Source organism: Tursiops truncatus, chromosome 7, assembly GCF_011762595.2.
Source record: "Tursiops truncatus isolate mTurTru1 chromosome 7, mTurTru1.mat.Y, whole genome shotgun sequence".
In the NCBI taxonomy this organism is placed as follows: domain Eukaryota; kingdom Metazoa; phylum Chordata; class Mammalia; order Artiodactyla; family Delphinidae; genus Tursiops; species Tursiops truncatus.
In genome coordinates this window covers 61,083,382-61,104,486 of record NC_047040.1, presented here as the reverse complement: position 1 = coordinate 61,104,486, position 21,105 = coordinate 61,083,382, and the positions used below count along the sequence as shown (strand labels likewise).

General features: G+C 37.9%; 1 protein-coding gene across 3 annotated transcripts in view; it reads right to left on the bottom strand.

Moving 5' to 3' along the window:
• The window catches only part of TLK1 (tousled like kinase 1), a 210,917-nt gene that overhangs the window by 104,516 nt on the left and 85,296 nt on the right, over window positions 1-21,105 (bottom strand). For all 3 annotated transcript variants that reach the window (XM_073807580.1, XM_073807579.1, XM_019922783.3), the window contains exon 2: window positions 2,252-2,370. In XM_073807580.1, the coding sequence (XP_073663681.1) occupies window positions 2,252-2,365 (114 nt within the window). In that variant the 5' untranslated portion in view covers window positions 2,366-2,370. The remainder of the gene's footprint in view (window positions 1-2,251; window positions 2,371-21,105) is intronic.

Sequence of the window (21,105 nt, the reverse complement as noted above, 5' to 3'; positions counted from 1 at the left end):
AATATTGGCCTCCCAGTGATGTCCATGCCCTAAACAGCAGAATCTGTGAATGTTATTTTACATGGCAAAAGGGCCTTGCAGATGTGATTAAGGATAAGAAATTTGAGTTGGGGAAATTATACCAGGTTATCCAAATTGGGGTGGGCCCAATCTAATCACATGAGTACTTAAAATAGGCTATGGTCCAAAACATGTGACTGCCAAAGAACCGTAAGAGAGATACAACATTGCTGCCTTTGAAGATGGAGGAAGGAAACCACCACCCAAGGAATGCAGGCAGCCTCTCAAAGCTGGAAAAGGCAAGGCAAAAAGATCCTTCCCTAGCGCCCCCAGAAAGGAATGCAGCCTTGCAGACACCCTTGATTTTAGCCCAGTGAGAGCGGTGTCAGACTTCTGATGCTACAGAACCGTAAGATAATAAACCTGTACTGTTTTGAGCAACTTAGTGATAATTTATTATAGTAGAAATAGAAAAACAACACAGATTTAATGACCTAAAAGGACGATGCAATAGTCAAATAAATTATGATCTTTTAGTTGTCTTCTTGCCTTGCCCAAAGTACCACATCATCTTTCAAAAATGTATAAATGACTAAGAAACCATCTTTGGAGTCTGATTTTAGCTTTCATTGACTCCAGCTGAGAATTAAGAAATTTTCATTTTCCACTTAAGATAATCAAGAGAAGAAAATGACAGAAAACCATTTATAATTATTAGACAAATCAGAAAATAAATACAAAGAGATAACAGCACCTAAAACTGATGATGGTGACACTGACTATATAAATGAAATCTGAGTCTTCAAATGACAGTATCCTAGATGAATGTTCTCAAACTCAAGAATCAATGAATTGGACAATATATTTCTAAGGGGAAAAAAAAAGGGAAACATGGTATTCTCCATCAGTTAAGTCGTTCAACTGAAGGACTTCACCATACAATATTCTGCAACAAGAACTTGGACCATTTCATTATGCTCAAAGGACACATAACAATATCCTTCATCTTTTATGATGTTTGTGCACCAAGATTTACTTGATACAAAGTGATTTTTCAGTATGTTTCAATTCATATTAAAATTTCTAATAAAGTTGTTTTTCATTATAGTTTTATTCTTATTGTTGTAAATTAGTAAAATAACAAAATATAAACATAGCAAAAAGGTCTATTTGACCCAGATGGTTAATGGTGACGACTATTTTCCTTAGGTACAGACCATAAAGCAAAAAAATTGGTGAGTCTGAATACAACAAAATTAAATACTTCTGTACAATGATGGATACCATGAACAAAGTTAACAGACACGACAAAACGGCAGAAGTTATTTGCACTGTATGTAATCAATATGGAATAAATATGTAGAATATACAAGGAACATGGGAAAATCAGTTTGAAAAAGAAAGTAATTCTGACAGAAAAACAGGCAAAGAACTGGAACAATTTATAAGACTCCCAAAAAGCTAACAAGCATTGAAGAAATGCTCAAAATAATTGGTGGTACAAGTAAGACAAAGATACATTATTTTGTACCAACTGGACTATCAAAAATGAGGAATCTGGATGATGCCAAGTGTTTCTGGGATATGGAGATATAGAAACAGTTGTATAAAACTAATCTGTTAAGAGTGCAGGTTAGTTTTATTAGTTTTATACAACTGTTCTGAATAGCAATCTTGCGCTGTTTATTCAATTTAAATCTATACATACCTTATGCCTTATCAATTCTGCTCTTGGGAATATATTCTAAACAAATGCTCACAAAGTTCCATAAGGGAACAATTACAAGAAATTCACTGCAGTGTGAGGTAGTGGGGAGTTGGAGACAACCTGATATCTACCACTGGAAGGCCCAAGAGATACACTATTAATTTTATGCAGCAGTGAGCAGCAGTGGATTAGTGTACAGATAGGAACACACAGTAGAAACATGGGTGATGAGGCAAGGAAGAAGCAAAAACAAAGGACAGGAGAGGTAAAAATTATGTAAATGGGAGAAAGGCAGTACAATCTACCAAGCTCCTTTTTACCCCTGAAACCTATAACCTATTATGCTATAACATAATACCCCAAAATATATTATGCTATACTAGAAATCAGGTATAAAAACACTGGATGTTTTTCTACACATTATAAAAATTATAGTAAGTATAATTTGCTGTTAAGTACGTATGTAGGGATCCTTTACAAAATATATTTTATATCATTTAATACAAGGAAAAAATGTCAAATAAAGATTACAATTTTACTCACTTTAGCTCCAACACTGCAACTGCCCGTGCTCCCAGTGCTCCCACTTGCAACTCCTGTGAATCTAGCTTCCAATAATTCTTGCCTTCTTGGATCCAGACTATGAAGCTCATCCATTGCACCTATTAAGATAAAAAAAAAAACAAAAGTACATGCACATACATATATATGTATTTATATACACACATCACAAAATATGTGTATGTAATTAGTTCAGATGTAAATATAAACTTAGTGAACTCGAAAAACAAATGAAAGTAAGGACTTAAAGATTTTTATAATGTCCACACTTATTTATCAAAATAATCTATGGTGATGGTGGATTTCCAATACTTTTTTTTTTTTTTGCGGTACGCAGGCCTCTCACTGTTGTGGCCTCTCCCGTTGTGGAGCACAGGCTCCAGACGTGCAGGTTCAGCGGCCATGGCTCACGGGCCTAGCCGCTCCGCGGTATGTGGGATATTCCCGGACCGGGGCACGAACCCATGTCCCCTGCATCGGCAGGCGGACTCTCAACCACTGCGCCACCAGGGAAGCCCCTCCAATACTTTTGACTGCAATCTACATTAAGACATATATTTTCACCCAAATCAGTACACACATACATACATATATTAAAAGTTCCACAAATATTTCTTACAGTATGCAGTATACTCCAATATTTTCTAGTCTATTCTAGTCCATTAAAAAGGAAAAACACTGATTGTGAGCTATTAAACGGATTTCATGAGCCATTAATGGACCCAGGTCCATAGCCTGAAAAATACCACTTCTCATAATGCAATCTCCCTATTCTAAGCTGATACAGAATTTTGGCACTAAGTGGTATTATTGCTTATTTTGCTTATATATACTTTATCTAACTAATTTTAAACTGGGAAGATTCTTATTACTGTCACATCCCCATAATTTTTTGTACAACTGATAGTTTTCAGTTTCTATCAGACAGACAAAAAACACACACAAATATTAAGCAGATAACTGAGGTAACATCTATTATTAAACAATAACCCTGAAGATTAAGGGGGAAAAATGAGTGCCCTCCTGTAAGTGCTACTATGCAAACTAAAGCACCACAAATTCTAGTTAAAGTTCAATTAAACTCTTAAAAATTATTTTATCCATGTCTGCTAATTCTCTACTGATAAAACCTTAGAACTGACATAAATAATTGGTTCTCAAAGGGAATAGGGAGGATATTATCAGAATTCAGAATCACATGGGGAGCATTTATAAATTACACTAGACCACTTCCATGTACCCTGACATTCCTCTCCTAAAGGTTAAGAGCTATTCCTATAGATCTTACCCTTTAAAGTTCCCTTCATTACCTTCCATCTTCATCTGGATAGAGGACTACATGGATAATGGCCATCCTTCCATGTTTATTAGCATTCCTGTACCTGCATATATCTTCCCTGGCCATTCCTCATTCTTCCGTCTTAGACAAAAAGGTAGCTTCCTTCAAAAAACTAAAGCCTACGGTTCTTGCTTTTGATCCCATTCCTTCTTGATATTCAAGGAATCTTGCATTTGCATGTAACACCCCCCTCTCTCTTGCATCTTGTCCCTCCCTGCCTCCTTCTGCCTTGTTTATGTCTTTGAAAAGGAAAAAAACAAAAACAAAAGAACTTTTGCTTGAATTTCATGCTATTAATATTATCATTTAATCCTTTCCTTGAACTAGTGATTTATAGCCCTATCCTCCTTAAGTCCCTGAAATCTGGTTTCTATTATAAGTATACTCCTGACAATGTACTTTCAAGTATCACCAGGACTTCCAATTTTTTTCTGATTCTGCTATTACATCAGAAACAGTCATTGTCAGATGATAGATAGATAGATAAGAAGAGCATTTGCTCCAAGGCTCTGATTTTTTTTTCCATTTTCTTCCTAATGTTTGACAAGCAGAAGTGTCTAATTTTGGTGAAGTGAAAATTATCTAATTTTTCTATTTACAGTTATTATTTATCTATTCTTTCCAAGAAAACTTTGCATGTCCCAAAGTAAAAAACATAGTGGATTTAACCAAGATGGCAGAGTAGAAGGACGTGCTCTGTGAGAACACCAGAATCACAACTAGCTGCTGGACAATCATCAACAGGAAGACACTGGAACTCACCAAAAAAGATACCCCACATCCAAAGACAAAGGAGAAGCCACAATGAGATGGTAGGAGGGGCGCAATCACAGTAAAATCAAATCCCATAACTGCTGGGTGGGTGACTCACAGACTGGAGAACACTTATACCACAGAAGTCCACCTACTGGAGTGAAGGTTCTGAGCGCCACATCAGGCTTCCCAACCTGGGGGTCTGGCAATGGGAGGAGGAATTCCTAGAGAATCAGACTTTGAAAGCTAGTGAGAATTGATTGCAGGACTTCAACAGGACTGGGGTAAACAGAGACTCCACTCTTGGGGGACACACACAAAGTAGTTTGCATATCAGGACCCAGGGGAAAGAGCAGTGACCCCTGGGGAGACTGAACCAGACCTACCTGCCAGTGTTGGAGGGTCTCCTGCAGAGGTGGGGGGATGGCTCTGTTTCACCGTGGGGACAAGGACACTGGCAGCAGAAGTTCTCGGAATTACTCGTTGGCGTGAGCCCTCCCACAGTCTGTCATTAGCCCCACCAAAGAGCCCAGGTAGCCTCCAGTGTTGGGTTGCCTCAGGCCAAACAACCAACAGGGAGGGAACCCAGCCCCACCCCTCAGCAGTCAAGCGGATTAAAGTTTTACTGAGCTCTGCCCACCAGAGCAACAGCCAGCTCTACCCACCACCAGTCCCTCCCATCAAGCCTCTTAGATAGCCTCATCCACCAGAGGGCAGACAGTAGAAGAAGAACTACAATCCTGCAGCCTGTGGAACAAAAATCACATTCACAAAAAGATAGAAAAGATGAAAAGGCAGAGGGCTATGTACCAGATGAAGAAACAAGATAAAACCCCAGAAAAACAACTAAATGAAGTGGAGACAGGCAAACCTCCAGAAAACGAATTCAGAATAATGATAGCGAAGATGATCCAGAACCTCGGAAAAAGAATGGAGGCAAAGATCAAGGAGGCGCAAGAAATGTTTTACAAAAACCTAGAAGAATTAAAGAACAAGCAAACAGAGATAAACATTACAATAAATGAAGTGAAAACTACACTAGAAGGAATCAATATGAGAATAACTGAGGCAGAAGAATGGATAAGTGACCTGGAAGACAGTATGGTGGAATTCACTGCTGCAGAATAGACTAAAGAAAAAAGAATGAAAAGAAATGAAGACAGCCTAAGAGACCTCTGGGTCAACATTAAACTCAACAACATTCGTATTATAGGGGTCCCAGAGGAGAAGAGAGAGAAAAAGGACCTGAGAAAATATTTGAAGAGATTATACTCGAAAACTTCCCTAACATGGGAAAGGAAATAGCCACCCAAGTCCAAAAAATGCAGCGAGTCCCATACAGGATAAACCAAGGAGAAACACGCCAAGACACATAGTAATCAAATTGGCAAAAATGAAAGACAAAGAAAAATTATCGAAAGCAGCAAGGGAAAAATAACAAATAACACACAAGGGAACTCCCATAAGGTTAACAGCTGATTTCTCAGCAGAAACTCTACAAGCCAGAAGGGAGTGGCATGATATACTTAAAGCGATGAAAGGGAAAAACCTACAACCAAGATTACTCTACCCTGCAAGGATCTCATTCAGATTCAATGGAGAAATAAGAAGCTTTACAGACAAGCAAAAGCTAAGAGAATTCAGCACCACCAAACCAGCTCTACAACAAATGCTGAAGGAACTTCTCTAAGTGGGAAACACAAGAGAAGAAAAGGACCTACAAAAAAGAACCCAAGGGCTTCCATGGTGGCGCAGTGGTTGAGAGTCCGCCTGCCGATGCAGGAGACACGGGTTCGTGCCCTGGTCTGAAAAGATCCCACGTACCCTGGTCCGGGAAGATCCCACATGCTGCGGAGTGGCTGGGCCCGTGAGCCATGGTCGCTGAGCCTGTGCGTCCAGAGCCTGTGCTCCACAACGGGAGAGGCCACGACAGTGAGAGGCCCGCATATCGTAAAAAAAGAAACCAAAAAAAACATGAACCCAAAACAATAAAGAAAATGGTCATAGGAACATACAGATCGATAATTACCTTAAATGTGAATGGATTAAATGCTCCAACCAAAAGACACAGGCTTGCTGAATGGATACAAAAACAAGACCCATATATATGCTGTCTGCAAGAGACCCACTTCAAACCTAGGGACACATACAGACTGAAAGTGAGGGGATGGAAAAAGATATTCCATGCAAATGGAAAACAAAAGAAAGCTGGAGTAGCAACACTTGTATCAGATAAAATAGACGTTAAAATAAAGAATGTTACAAGAGACAAGGAAGGACACTACATAATGATCAAGGGATCAATCCAAGAAAAAGATATAACAATTATAAATATATATGCACCCAACATAGGAGCACCTCAATATATAAGGCAACTGCTAACAGCTATAAAAGAGTAAATCGACAGTAACACAATAATAGTGGGGGACTTTAACACCTCACTTACACCAATGGACAGATCATCCAAAATGCAAATAAATAAGGAAACACAAACTTTAAATGACACAAGAGACCAAATAGATTTAATGGATATTTATAGGACATTCCATCCAAAAACAGGTTACACTTTCTTCTCAATTGCGCATGGAACATTCTCAAGGATAGATCACATCTTGGGTCACAAATCAAGCCTCAGTAAATTTAAGAAAACTGAAATCATATCAAGCATCTTTTCTGACCACAACGCTATGAGATTAGAAATGAATTACAGGGAAAAAAACGTAAAAACCACAAACACATGGAGGCTAAACAATACGTTACTAAATAACCAAGAGGTCACTGAAGAAATCAAAGAGGCAATCAAAAAATACCTAGAGACAAATGACAATGAAAACACGACGATCCAAAACCTATGGGATGCAGCAAAAGCAGTTCTAAGAGGGAAGTTTACAGCTGTACAAGCCTACCTCAAGAAACAAGAAAAATCTCAAGTAAACAATCTAACCTTACACCTAAAGGAACTAGAGAAAGAAGAATAAACAAAACCCAAGGTTAGCAGAAGAAAAGAAATCATAAAGATCAGAGCAGAAATAAATGAAATAGAAACAAAGAAAACAGGAAAGATCAATAAAACTAAAAGCTGGTTCTTTGAGAAGATAAACAAAATTGATAAACCATTAGCCAGACTCATCAAGAAAAAGAGGGAGAGGACTCAAATCAATAGAATTAGAAATGAAAAAGGAGAAGTTACAAAAGACACTGCAGAAATATAAAGCATCCTAAGAGACTACTACAAGCAACTCTATGCCAATAAAATGGACAACCTGGAAGAAATGGACAAATTCTTAGAAAGGTATAACCTTCCAAGACTGAACCAGGAAGAAACAGAAAATATGAACAGACCAATCACAAGTAATGAAATTGAAACTCTGATTAAAAATCTTCCAACAGGGCTTCCCTGGTGGCGCAGTGGTTGACAGTCCGCCTCCCGATGCAGGGGACACGGGTTCGTGCCCCGGTCCAGGAAGATCCCACATGCCATGGAGCGGCTAGGCCTGTGAGCCATGGCAGCTGAGCCTGTGCTTCCAGAGCCTGTGCTCCACAACGGGAGAGGCCACAACAATGAGAGGCCCGTGTACTGCAAAAAAAAAAAAAAAGAAATCTTCCAACAAACAGAAGTCCAGGACCCAGACAGCTTCACAGGTGAATTCTATCAAACATTTAGATATGAGCTAACACCCATCCTTCTCAAACTCTTCCAAAAAATTGCAGAGGAAGGAACACTCCCAAACTCATGCTATGAGGCCACCATCACCCTGATCCCAAAACCAGACAAACATACTACAAAAAAAGAAAATTACAGACCAATATCCCTGATGAATATAGATGCAAAAATCCTCAACAAAATACTAGCAAAAAGAATCCAACAACACATTAAAAGGATCATACACCATGATCAAGTGGGATTTATCCCAGGAATGCCAGGATTCTTCAATATATGCAAATCAATCAATGTGATACACCATATTAACAAACTGAAGAAGAAAAACCACATGATCATCTCAACAGATGCAGAAAAAGCTTTTGACAAAATTCAACACCCATTTATGATAAAAACTCTCCAGAAAGTGGGCATAGAGGGAACCTACCTCAACATACTAAAGGGCATATATGACAAACCCACAGCAAACATCATTCTCAATGGTGAAAAATTAAAAGCATGTCCTCTAAGATCAGGAACGAGATAAGGATGTCCACTCTCACCACTATTATTCAACATAGTTTTAGAAGTCCTAGTCACAGCAATCAGAGAAGAAAAAGAAATAAAAGGAATGCAAATTGGAAAAGAAGAAGTAAAACTGTCACTGCAGATGACATGATACTATACATAGAGAATCCTAAAAATGCCACCAGAAAACTACTAGAGGTAATCAATGAATTTGGTAAAATTGCAGGGCACAAAATTAATGCACAAAAATCTCTTGCATTCCTATACACTAATAACGAAAGATCTGAAAGAGAAATTAAGGAAACAGTGCCATTTACCATTGCAACAAAAAGAATAAAATACCTAGGAATAAACCTACCTAGGAAGACAAAAGACCTGTATGCAGAAAACTATAAGACACGGATGAAAGAAATTAAAGATGATACCAACAGGGCTTCCCTGGTGGCGCAGTGGTTGAGAGTCCGCCTGCTGATGCAGGGGACGCGGGTTTGTGCCCCAGTCTGGGAAGATCCCACATGCCGTGGAGCGGCTGTGCCCGTGAGCCATGGCCGCTAAGCCTGCGCGTCCGGAGCCTGTGCTCCGCAACGGGAGAGGCCACAACAGTGAGAGGCCCATGTACCGCAAAAAAAAAAAAAAAAAAAAGATGATACCAACAGATGGAGAGATATACCATGTTCTTGGATTGGAAGAATCAATATTGTGAAAATGACTATACTACCCAAAGCAATCTACAGATTCAATGCAATCCCTATCAAATTACCAATGGCATTTTTTACGGAACTAGAACAAATCATCTTAAAATTTGTATGGAGACACAAAAGACCCTGAATAGCCAAAGCAGTCTTGAGGGAAAAAAATGGAGCTAGAGGAATCAGACTCCCTGACTTCAGACTATACTACAAAGCTACAGTAATCAAGACAATGTGGTACTGGCACAAAAACAGTAACATAGATCAATGGAACAAGATAGAAAGCCCAGAGATAAACCCACACACCTATGGTCAACTAATCTATGACAAAGGATGCAAAGATATACAATGGAGAAAAGACAGTCTCTTCAATAAGTGGTGCTGGGAAAACTGGACAGCTACATGTAAAAGAATGAAATTAGTACATTCCCTAACACCATACACAAAAACAAACTCAAAATGGATTAGAGACCTAAATGTAAGCCTGAACACTATAAAATTCTTAGAGGAAAACATAGGAAGAACACTCTTTGACATAAATCACAGCAAGATCTTTTATGATCCACCTCCTCGAGTAATGGAAATAAAAACAAAAATAAACAAATGCTACCTAATGAAACTTAAAAGCTTTTGCACAGCAAAGGAAACCATAAACAAGACGAAAAGACAACCCTCAGAATGGGAGAAAATATTTGCAAATGAATCAACAGACAAAGGATTAATCTCCAAAATATATAAACAGCTCATGTGGCTCAATATTAAAGAAACAAACAACCCAATCCAAAAATGGGCAGAAGACCTAAATAAACGTTTCTCCAAAGAAGACATACAGATAGCCAAAAAGCACATGAAAAGCTGTTCAACATCACTAATTATTAGAGAAATGCAAATCAAAACTACCATGAGGTATCACCTCACACCAGTTAGAATGAGCATCATCAGAAAATCTACAAACAACAAATGCTGGAGAGGGTGTGGAGAAAAGGGAACCCTTGTGCACTGTTGGTGGGAATGTAAATTGTTACAGACACTATGGAGAACAGTATGGAGGTTCCTTAAAAAATGAAAAATAGGGCTTCCCTGGCGGCACAGTGGTTGAGAGTCCGCCTGCCGATGCAGGGGACACGGGTTCCTGCCCCGGTCCAGGAAGATCCCACATGCCGCAGAGCAGCTTGGCCCGTGAGCCATGGCCGCTGAGCCTGCGCGTCTGGAGCCTGTGCTCTGCAGCGAGAGAGGCCACAGCAGTGAGAGACCCGCATACAGGAAAAAAAAAACGAAAGATAGAATTACCATATGATCCAGCAATCCCACTACTGGGCATATACCCAGAGAAAACCATAATCCAAAAAGACACATGCACCCCAATATTCACTGTAGCACTATTCACAATAGCCAGGTCAGGGAAGCAACCTAAATGCCCATCAACAGACGAACGGATAAAGAAGATGTGGTACATATATACAATGGAATATTACTCAGCCATAAAAAGGAATGAAATTGGGTCATTTGTTGAGACGTGGATGTATCTAGAGACTGTCATACAGAGTGAAGTAAGTCAGAAAGAGAGAAACAAATATCGTATATTAACGCATGTATGTGGAACCTAGAAAAGTAGTACAGATGAACCGGTTTGCAGGGTAGAAATTGAGACACAGATGTAGAGAACAAACGTATGGACACCAAGGGGGGAAAACCGCAGTGGGATGGGGATGGTGGTGTGCCGAACTGGGCGATTGGGATTGACATGTATACACTGATGTGTATAAAATTGATGACTAATAAGAACCTGCAGTATAAAACAAACAAACAAACAAAAAAACAATACTAAACTTTCTTTGGGTTATTTGTATGGAAATATGTTAATATAATGTTTCAGACATTACATGAAATTTCTAAAACCCTTATATGTTCTGGTATAATGTTATAAATCATAATTCTAGTTATTACTTTAAAATGTATATCTCAGAAATAACTAAAAAAGAAAAAAAACCATAGTAATCTTTGTAAGTTTTTTTTTTCTTTTTTTTTTTTTTTTTTTGTGGTACGCAGGCCTCTCACTGTTGTGGCCTCTCCCGTTGCGGAGCACAGGCTCCGGACGCACAGGCTCAGCGGCCATGGCTCACGGGCCCAGCCGCTCCGCGGCATGTGGGATCTTCCCGGACCAGGGCACGAACGCATGTCCCCTGCATCAGCAGGCGGACTCCCAACCACTGCGCCACCAGGGAAGCCCAATCTTTGTAAGTTTTATATTTTTCTGCTTAGGTACATGATTTATCCTAAATTAATATTTGCATATGGTATGAGGGCAAGGATTTTTTCCCATGTGGTTTTCCTGTTTTATTAACCACCATTCATTGAAAAACAAAAACAGCAAAATTCTGCATCCACCAATAAATAGCCTTGGTGGCTTTGTCAAAAGTCAAAACATATATATATGGTCTAGTATAAAGACAGACATATAAACCAATGGGATAAAATAGAGAGCCCAGAAATAAGAGCACCAAGACCATTCTATGTGGAAAAAAGCTTTTTCAACAAATGGTATTTGAAAAATTGGATAGCCACATGCAAAAATGTTAAGTTGAACCCTTACCTTAACACCGAATACAAAAATTAACTCAAAATGGATCAAATACTTAAACATAAAGACCTAAAGCTGATATCCTTAATATCATTAATCATTAGGGAAATGCACATTAAAACCACAATGAGATACCACTTCACACCCATTAGGATGGCTATTATCAAAAAACAGACAATAACAAGTGTTAGCAAGGATATCGAGAAGTTTGAACCCTTGTGTGTTGGTGGTGGGAATGTAAACTGCTGCAGTCACTGTGGAAAACAGTATGGCAGTTCCTCAGAAAATTAAACATAGAATTATTACATTATCCAGAAACTTCCATCTCTGAGTGTGTGTATGTGGGTGTGCTTCACCCACAAAGGAAGTGAAAGCAAAGACTCAAACAGATATTTGTACATCCATGTTGATAGCATTATTCCCAATAGCCAAAAGGAAAGAGCACCCTAAGTGTCCACCAATGAATGAATGGATGAATAAATTAAATGTAGTATATACATAAAATGGAAAGGAAATTTTGACTAGAACGTAGATGAACTTTGAAGACATTATGCTAAGTGAAATATGCAAGACACAGAAGGACAAATACTGTATGAACCCTTGTGTGTTGGTGGTGGAAATGTAAACTGGTGCTGTCACTGTGGAAAATAGCATGGCTATTATACTAGAGTCCTAAAGTAGTCAAATTCACAGAGACAGAAAGTAGAATCATGGATGCCAAGGGCTGAGGGACATGGTGGAATAGGGAGTTAGTGTTTAATGGGTACAGAGATTTGCTTGGGAAGATAAAGTTCTGGAGATATGGTGGTGATGGCAGTAGGACCGTCAGAATGTACTTAATGCCACTGAACCATACATCTAAAAATGGTTAAAATGGTAAATTTTATTTCTGTATATTTTACCACAATTCTTAAAAAATAATTTTTAAAAAAGAAAACGATAAATTTAATCAAAAATTTGAATTTGCTAGTTCAAAAAACACGGTTATAAAAATGAAAAGGCATGCAGGAGACTGAGAGAAAATGTTTACAAAACATGTATATGCTATATATACTATGTCCACTCTTTGGCTTGGAAACTGGTTGCTGGCCCAATAGAATTTAGCAGGAAAGATGAGGACATTAGTCCCCACTTTGACTTGCACCAGCTAACAATGTGGTATTTTGTTTCCCATAGTTTTTGTTTCTTAGATGTATAGCTTCTTCTCCTCCATGAGGTCCCAGAGGAAGTTGTACATTCAAGGGAAAACAAAACAATTAGCTTCTAACTGAAAACCCTTACTAGGGTTCCCAACTCCACTGTGGTCCTTAACACCTTCTAAGAAGTTTTTGTGATATTTTAAAGAGTCAGTATATCCAAAAGACCCTGGTATAACTCCTGGCACATAACAGATGCTTAACAAATATTAGCATACCTGTCTAAAAATCTACCTAACCTTAAATACTAGAGCCTTGCTTCTCAAAATGCAGTCCACTGACAGCAGCATCTGTTATCACCTCAGATGCTTTTAAGAAAAGCAAAATCTTGGGTTCCACTCCAGACCTACCAAATCAGAATCCACATTTTAACAAGAGCCTCAGAAAATTAGGTACATTCAAGTTTGAGAAGCACTGCTATAGAACAGAGGACACCACAAACTTTGGAAAGAGCCTAATCATAAATATTTTAGTCTCTGTAGGCCACTGGGCATAATCATGTAGATGTTTATATAACAAGAGAGAAAAGCTTCGCACAAACATTTTGTTGACAAAATTTAATGATGTAATGGGACTTCCCTGGTGGCGCAGTGGTTAAGAACCCGCCTGCCAATACAGGGGACACAGGTTCGATCCCTGGTCTGGGAAGATCCCACATACCGCGGAGCAACTAAGTCCATGCGCCACAACTACTGAGCCTGTGCTCTAGAGCCCATGAGCCACAACTACTGAGCCCGTGTGCCTAGAGCCCATGCTCCACAAGAGAAGCCACCGCAATGAGAAGCCCGCGCATCACAACAAAGAGTAGCCCTCGCTCGCCGCAACTAGAGAAAGCCGTGCGCAGCAACGAAGACCCAATGCAGCCAAAAATAAAATTAATTAATTTAAAAAAAAAAAAACGAAATGGCAGTGAGCTGCCCAAAAGCCATTCTATGTTAAAAAAAAAAATTATAAAAGACACTATAAAGACCATACCATCCTTAAAGAATACCCCATCTCAAAATACAACCACCTGTCTCCTAATTATGCTACTATTCTTACTGCACTGCTCCCCAAAATCTACTGTAAACCCAAAACTTCACATAAAACATATAACAAGAGATGTCACTACTCAAATTAGAGATCAATCACATTCTATTTAATGAAGAACAATTTTAGGGAAATCAACATAAATAAAACCACAATTTGACCCATTAGAGCAGTCTGTCATGGCCCCTTCTAATAACTTTTTTTCCCTCTCTCTCTTCTTCTCTTTCACACACACACTCACAAACTCACTCAATAAATGTTAATTATTATACAAGTATGGCCTCCCAAGGTGGTCAGTCTAAAAAAGGACACATGTATTTGGACATATTAGCAGCTCTGGTTGGTCAACATTACTTTATAGTTATAGCACCTTTTTTATGACAATGAATCAATTTTTCATTATTTCATTTTTAAAGTACCTTAAGTCTTCATCTTCCTTAGCAGAGAGTCAAAACAAAATAAAAATATCTAGAAAGCATGTTTTCAAAAGGTTAAAACCAGAATACCAGTTACCAAAAAGAAATGAGTTTGTTCAATAAGACCTTTCTAATATTAGATTCAACTGCTACTCAGCCATTACTTCATTTTTTTTAGATTTAAAACTTCCTTTAGTCTGAAAATATTTTAATTCATTCCAGGTTTTAATTGTTACTTTTCATATTACATATGATAAGCTGATTTATACAGAACAGTAAAGTCTTTCTTCAATTAATACTTTTCACATTATGCCTGACAAGGCAGAGATTAAAAACAGAAATACCATAATAAAGTTAGAAATTATTTCAACAAGATAAAATATTCCATTTAAATCATTCCTTTTCATTAGTTTTTAAAATGCACTTGAAAGTATAGGAAACTAAAAGAATTCAACAAGTTTACACTGTTTAACACTCCAGAATTATTTGTGACTCGTCTTTAAACATCCACTCTAACATGGTTAATAAATAGAACATATCTATGTTCATATACAGTATTTTCTATACTTAGTGGATATACTTATTATTTTTGTTGACTACATTGCATTTCATCATTTATTCCACTGTCTGATCTCCTATTTAAAACCAAATGTTCTAATTTTTTGGCAGTTAAATGAACATGTTAAATGACCTATCACAAGAGCAGTCCAAATTCCAATTTCTAAAATACTACCTAAAACAATGCATTATAATAAACAAGGATAAAATATTCTAAATGTTTATACATTTCCTAATATACTTTCTCCCCTAGGAATCCAATAAAAATACCACCCACATTTTTTATAATTATTTAAAATATTAACATTTGGACATTTAATTCACTTAAAATTTAACTGTACATATCTAGGATTTTTTCCAAAGGGAAATATCATACAATTTCTCACAAATTTAACCTTTCCCTACTGATCTGAAATACATCTCTAGTCATGTGTCACATTCTGATATAAACATAGGTGTGTTTCTATATTTAATTCTGTTTCACTAAACTATTTCTGAACCATATATATCTCCATTCTATCTAACTACACATACAAATATTTATGTATTGTACACATACATATTTCACCTAGAATGACTGAAAAGAGTATGTATAAAAAGCCAAGTTTCTGAATCTAGTCTACTGATACACATTCAGTTACATAAGCCTGTGGTAAAGAGAAAACAGGTCTGATCTAGAATCACTCCAAGTCAGATTAATACCTCACCTTATCTTTAAGATAAGTCATTTTAAACACTTTAATTATAACCCTTCCAGCAAAGGATTCAGACAACCTGAGACCGAATTTTCATATAATGATATGCAGCTTGCCCCAGAGGTGAGGCATAGAGTTCTCGTTTATGCTTCTCTATACTGTCATAACCTTGGAGCATGAGAATAATTTAATTTCAATTTTATTCTTATAAATAAAAAATGTCTTGACAGCTACTTTTTCTTTCATCAAAAATAAAACACACACACAGATAGATAAGTTGTGTCAATATGGCCAAGTTCCTTAACCTCTCCATGTTTCAGCTTCCTTATGTATAAAATGGAGATAATAAAAGTATGTACCTTATAGTTGTTAGAGTAAAATAAGTTAATATGAAGAGTTCTGAACTATATCTGTCACTTAGTAGTCAATAAATGTGACCATATATGTATGCTAAAATGCAAGTGCCCAATAAACATTGGCATGTATAATATATATAATATAAGCTCTCTTCCAGCTTTCTCCCTGAAGCTAGAAGTTCCTGGTAGGTAGAATAGCATATACTTCAATGCCTCATTTCTTTAATGTATTAATAACATGACTAACTCCTCTTCCTCTAGCTTATAATAATTTACCTTAAAAAGCAATCATACACATATACACATATATGTATCACACATACATATATGTATACACACATACATATGTGTATGTATACATACATATTTATCTTAATACTAGGCTATTTTTCTATTTCAACATATAGTTCTCATTTTAAAGATAAGGAAATTGAGACACTGAGAGGTTATGTCACAATGCCTTTTGTTAGAACTTATATCCACTCAACTAAGCACCCTTGTCCCAAAGGAATGGTCCAAAAGAAGGGTGTAAGAGTGTGTGTGGGTGTGTGTGTGAAAGACAAAGAGTGCCTGCCAAGAGAGCACGTGACTGCACACCACACGAGAGCCTGCCGAGAGAGCACATGACTGCACACGTAAGAAGGCATGTTCTCCAGGAAAGCTCCAAACAGGACTTTGGTAAAACCTCCTCACTATTAGGAAGTCAGCTGGTATCCTGTCACTAACCAAAGTGCTAATTACTTAAGAATCTTTTCTAGTTTCATGCCTTTTCTCATTACTAATACAAAACATACATGTATTATAACAATAATAAACAATACAAAAATAGAAAAGTGAAAAATCCAAATACTTCCCTGTCTCCCAAAATCCCACTCCTCACAGGTAACCATTTAACATGCCTTAAAAAGCACAGCGATGATTTACTGCCCACAGTACTCCTTCTTGGTCTATTCTTCTATCCCAATCGTGCAAGGTAAAAGAAGGGCTACAGAAGTTTGAGAGTTCATTTGCAACAGGGAAGGAAATCTCTGACCAGGAAGTAAGTTGCATGTACTACATGTAAGAAGTCCAACTTGAGCACTATCTACCTATTAAAATACTATCTAAAACAATGCATTATAATAAACAAGGATAAAATATTCTAAATGTTTATACAGTGATTTCAACGTAAGTATCATTTCACCAACACTGGCTCTATCATGGCTTCAACAAGACTCCTGAAATGAATTTCTTCGGACATTTATTGTAGCAATATAACTTTAGGGCTAAGGTGGGCTCTGCTGCAAGACTGAGTTCAAATCCCAGCTCTGCCACTTAAAGACCTCCTCATCCATAAATTTCTGGTAATAACAAAGTCTAGCTCACAGGATTGTTAGGTGAATTAAATGAGGTAATACTTGTAAGCCCTTAGCAGGTTCCTGGAATATACAGCCTCATTAATTTTTGCTTACTCTTACTAAGTGCCAGAAAAATAAGCAACTTACCCAAAATTGCACACCAAACAAGTGATGTGAGGAGAGAAAGCAACAAAAAATTATCAGGAGACAGGAGAGCAAGCCAATTTACCCACTTACTTTTCAATTTCTCTAGCCTAAGCCTTCATATAAAGAAGAAATATATATTTCTTTCAATTAACAGATCTACAAAATTTCCAGCAAAACAGACTACTCTGTTTAGGAACCCTACCTGCTCTAAGTGCATAAACATGTTCAACACAAATTAGACTGCTCGATGAAAATAAAAATAATCTTTAACCATCACTCTTAACTCTGAATTGATGTAAAACTCCAGAGTGCCAAAGTTTAGGATCCAGATACATAAATTAGCACATAAGCCCACTGAGATCATAATGTTCCTCTAGAAAGACACATTTCCCAAGGAGCAAATACCCAAAAAACAAAAAAAGTTTAATTTTAGTAATAACTTCTATTACCTGCAACCTTAACAGAAACACCAACCTGTAACTTGAGATAAATATATAACACAAACTAAGTAAACCAATTTGAACAAAGGATGAAATATTATAATTTTTAACAGGTTCAACTGTATGAAGTTACAGGTATTCAACCATTTTTAATCTATAAAATAGGTTCAGATGGTTCAACCCAATACTCAATGGCCTACGGTATAATCAATCCCCTAGTGCCTTTACAAATGATTATGACTGCCATTTTTTACGGTGTTCAGTGATTCAAAGAAATTGTGGGTCACATCATTCTCATACATCTTTATTAGTGTTTAAATCCCAAAACTGCCAAAACAGAGTGACAGATGCAGTCTTACTAAGTGCATGGCTTATAAGGTTGGCCCTCAAATTTTCACCGTAGTCTCTAGCAAACCTATACAATCATTTAAAAAGTCTGACTTGGGGTTTCCCTGGTGGCGCAGTGGTTGAGAGTCCGCCTGCCGATGCAGGGGACACGGGTTCGTGCCCCGGTCCGGGAGGATCCCACATGCTGCGGTGCGCCTGGGCCCGTGAGCCATGGCCGCTGGGCCTGTGCGTCCGGAGCCTGTGCTCCTCAACAGGAGAGGTCACAACTGTGAGAGGCCCGTGTACCACACACACAAAAAAAAGTCTGACTTATATACAAAGTTTTCTTTCAATTATAGAAATTTTCCAACATTTCTTTCCCAATGCCAATTTATTTGCCTTATGTAAAAAGGGACATGTATTTTTATAAAATTGTGACGATAAGGAAGCAATTTGAAGTCTTTTCCTTTTTTACCCTTGGTCATGAACCCAAAATTGCCAACAGTACAGAAAAATGCAAAAATGCAAAAAACTAGAACCTAAAATAATCCCACCCATTGTCTACTACCCAAAGATAACTAAAGTTAACATTCAGGTTTATTTTCTTCCAGTCTTTTTTCTGTATACTTTTTACTCAGCAATTAAGATTTCACTTTATAGTAGCTCCCGGCATTCAAAGATGTTTCCACATTTCTAATTTCAACCATCTGCAAAAGACTCTGAAAGTTGATGACATAAAAACTGCTGAAGTGATACGAAATGAGAGAAACTTATAACACAACCTCCATCCATCCAATTCTCAGTTCGGGTTTGTTTTTCCTTGTCTGTAGTCATATATCCGGAAACTCTCACAGTTACTCCAACCCCCCTCGAAAAACATTTTTTTGGGAAAAATGTTCCCCCCAAATAAATGCAATTAATAATATTAATGATAAAAATGACAGCAGCAGTTATTTGCCATAAAAAGCAAGCTTCAGGGGACTTCTCTGGTGGTCCAGTGGGTAAGACTCTGGGCTCCCAATGCAGGGGGCCCAGGTTTGATCCCTGGTCAGGGAACTAGATCCTGCGTGCATGCCTCAACTAAGAGTCCACATGCTGCAACAGCATGAATGAATGAATGAATGAATATTAAAAAAACAAGCTTCAGATAAATTACAAACTTATGTATTTATATAATACATTCACTGCATGTTAATGTTACTATCCTAATAATATAATGCAGTGTACATGTTTAATAAAGTTTATTTAAATTTCTTTACAAATAACTCCAACTTTTGTGTTAAAGTTGATGAGTATTGAAGCTGTGTGATGGGTACATTAGGGTTCACTGCAATATGCACTCTACTTCAATAAATTAAATTTTTTTCCCATAATAAAAAGTTAACTTCTTACATTTTCCCACATTTTTGTGAGGAAATTTGTGTTTTAAGGGCATTTGCCAATTTCAGAACTAGAAAGTTGTCTGGCATCCATTACTACTGTCAAGATCCTACACTACTTACTGCTTTCTACCCTATGTTCTTCCAATTATACAAAAGCAATTTTCCACATTATTATGTTTTCATGAACATTATTTTCATGGCTACCTAACATTCCATTAAATGGATATACATTAATATGTTTAATTATTCCCCTACCATTGGGGATTCAAGTGGTTTCTAATTTCTTGCTATTAAAAACAGTGCTGCAGCAAAACTGTCCTACCTAAAATGCTTTATTTGAATGTAGGGTTATTTCCTTAAAACAATGACTCCCAAAGCATGATAAGAAAGACGACTGTAAATATTTACTATCCCTCCCCAGACTCACCTCAGCAATCTCCATCCAGAGTCATTAGGTAACTGTGCAGGAAAGGGTTAACACAGTAGACCTGAGGATGCTATCTTTAGAAAGGCCTCCCAGCAAAGAAATCCCCACCTTTCCGTAAAGATAAGGTGGCTCACAGTGCCTAGGTTATACAAACAATGTAGTATAACTAGGAAGAAGATGCCCCAGTAAAAACCTTGAATGCAGAGTCTCTAGTGGACTTCCCTGGACACACACATTGCACACAAGTTGCTGAAATTTCACTGCTGGGGGAAGTGTGTGCACTCCCTGTGCCCCCTCTTGTGAGGGAGAGAACATAAGGAAGCCTAAATATGGATCCCTCCAGGCTCTCCCTACGCTTTTTTCCCTTATGATCCGGCTGTTCATCTTTACTATGTCACCATAATACATCTCAACCATGAATACAACTATATGCTGAGCCCACTAGTCTTTACAGCAAAACTGACACAGTATCTGAAGCCCACAGACCACTCTAAGATACCATGTTCAGAGCTCTAGGCAAGAACTGGTGATTACCCTGCTTTCTGAGGTTATGGAGAACCCCCTATGTAAGTTAATTTTACATACCTCCTTCCCATGCCAAGACAGGTGAATGCTTCTTAGTTTTGAAACTCCTTGGCAGACACAGTCATTCTGAGTCTGCAACTGTATCAATGAGCTGGCTTATCTCCTCCTCTCACAAGAATGTAAGCCCCAAAAGAAAAGGAATTTGGGGGTTGGGGCGGTTTATTTGTTCACTGAAATATCCAGGTGCCTAAAAGAATGCCCAACACATAGAAGACTCTCAATAAGTATTTGTTTAACGAATAAATGGATATTCTCGGGTATCCTAACCCCAAATTCTCAAAATGAAGAAACCTACTAAGGGCCTCCCTGGTGGCGCAGTGGTTGAGAGTCCACCTGCCGAGGCAGGGGATACGGGTTCGTGCCCTGGTCCAGGAAGATCCCACATGCCGCAGAGCGGCTAGGCCCGTGAGT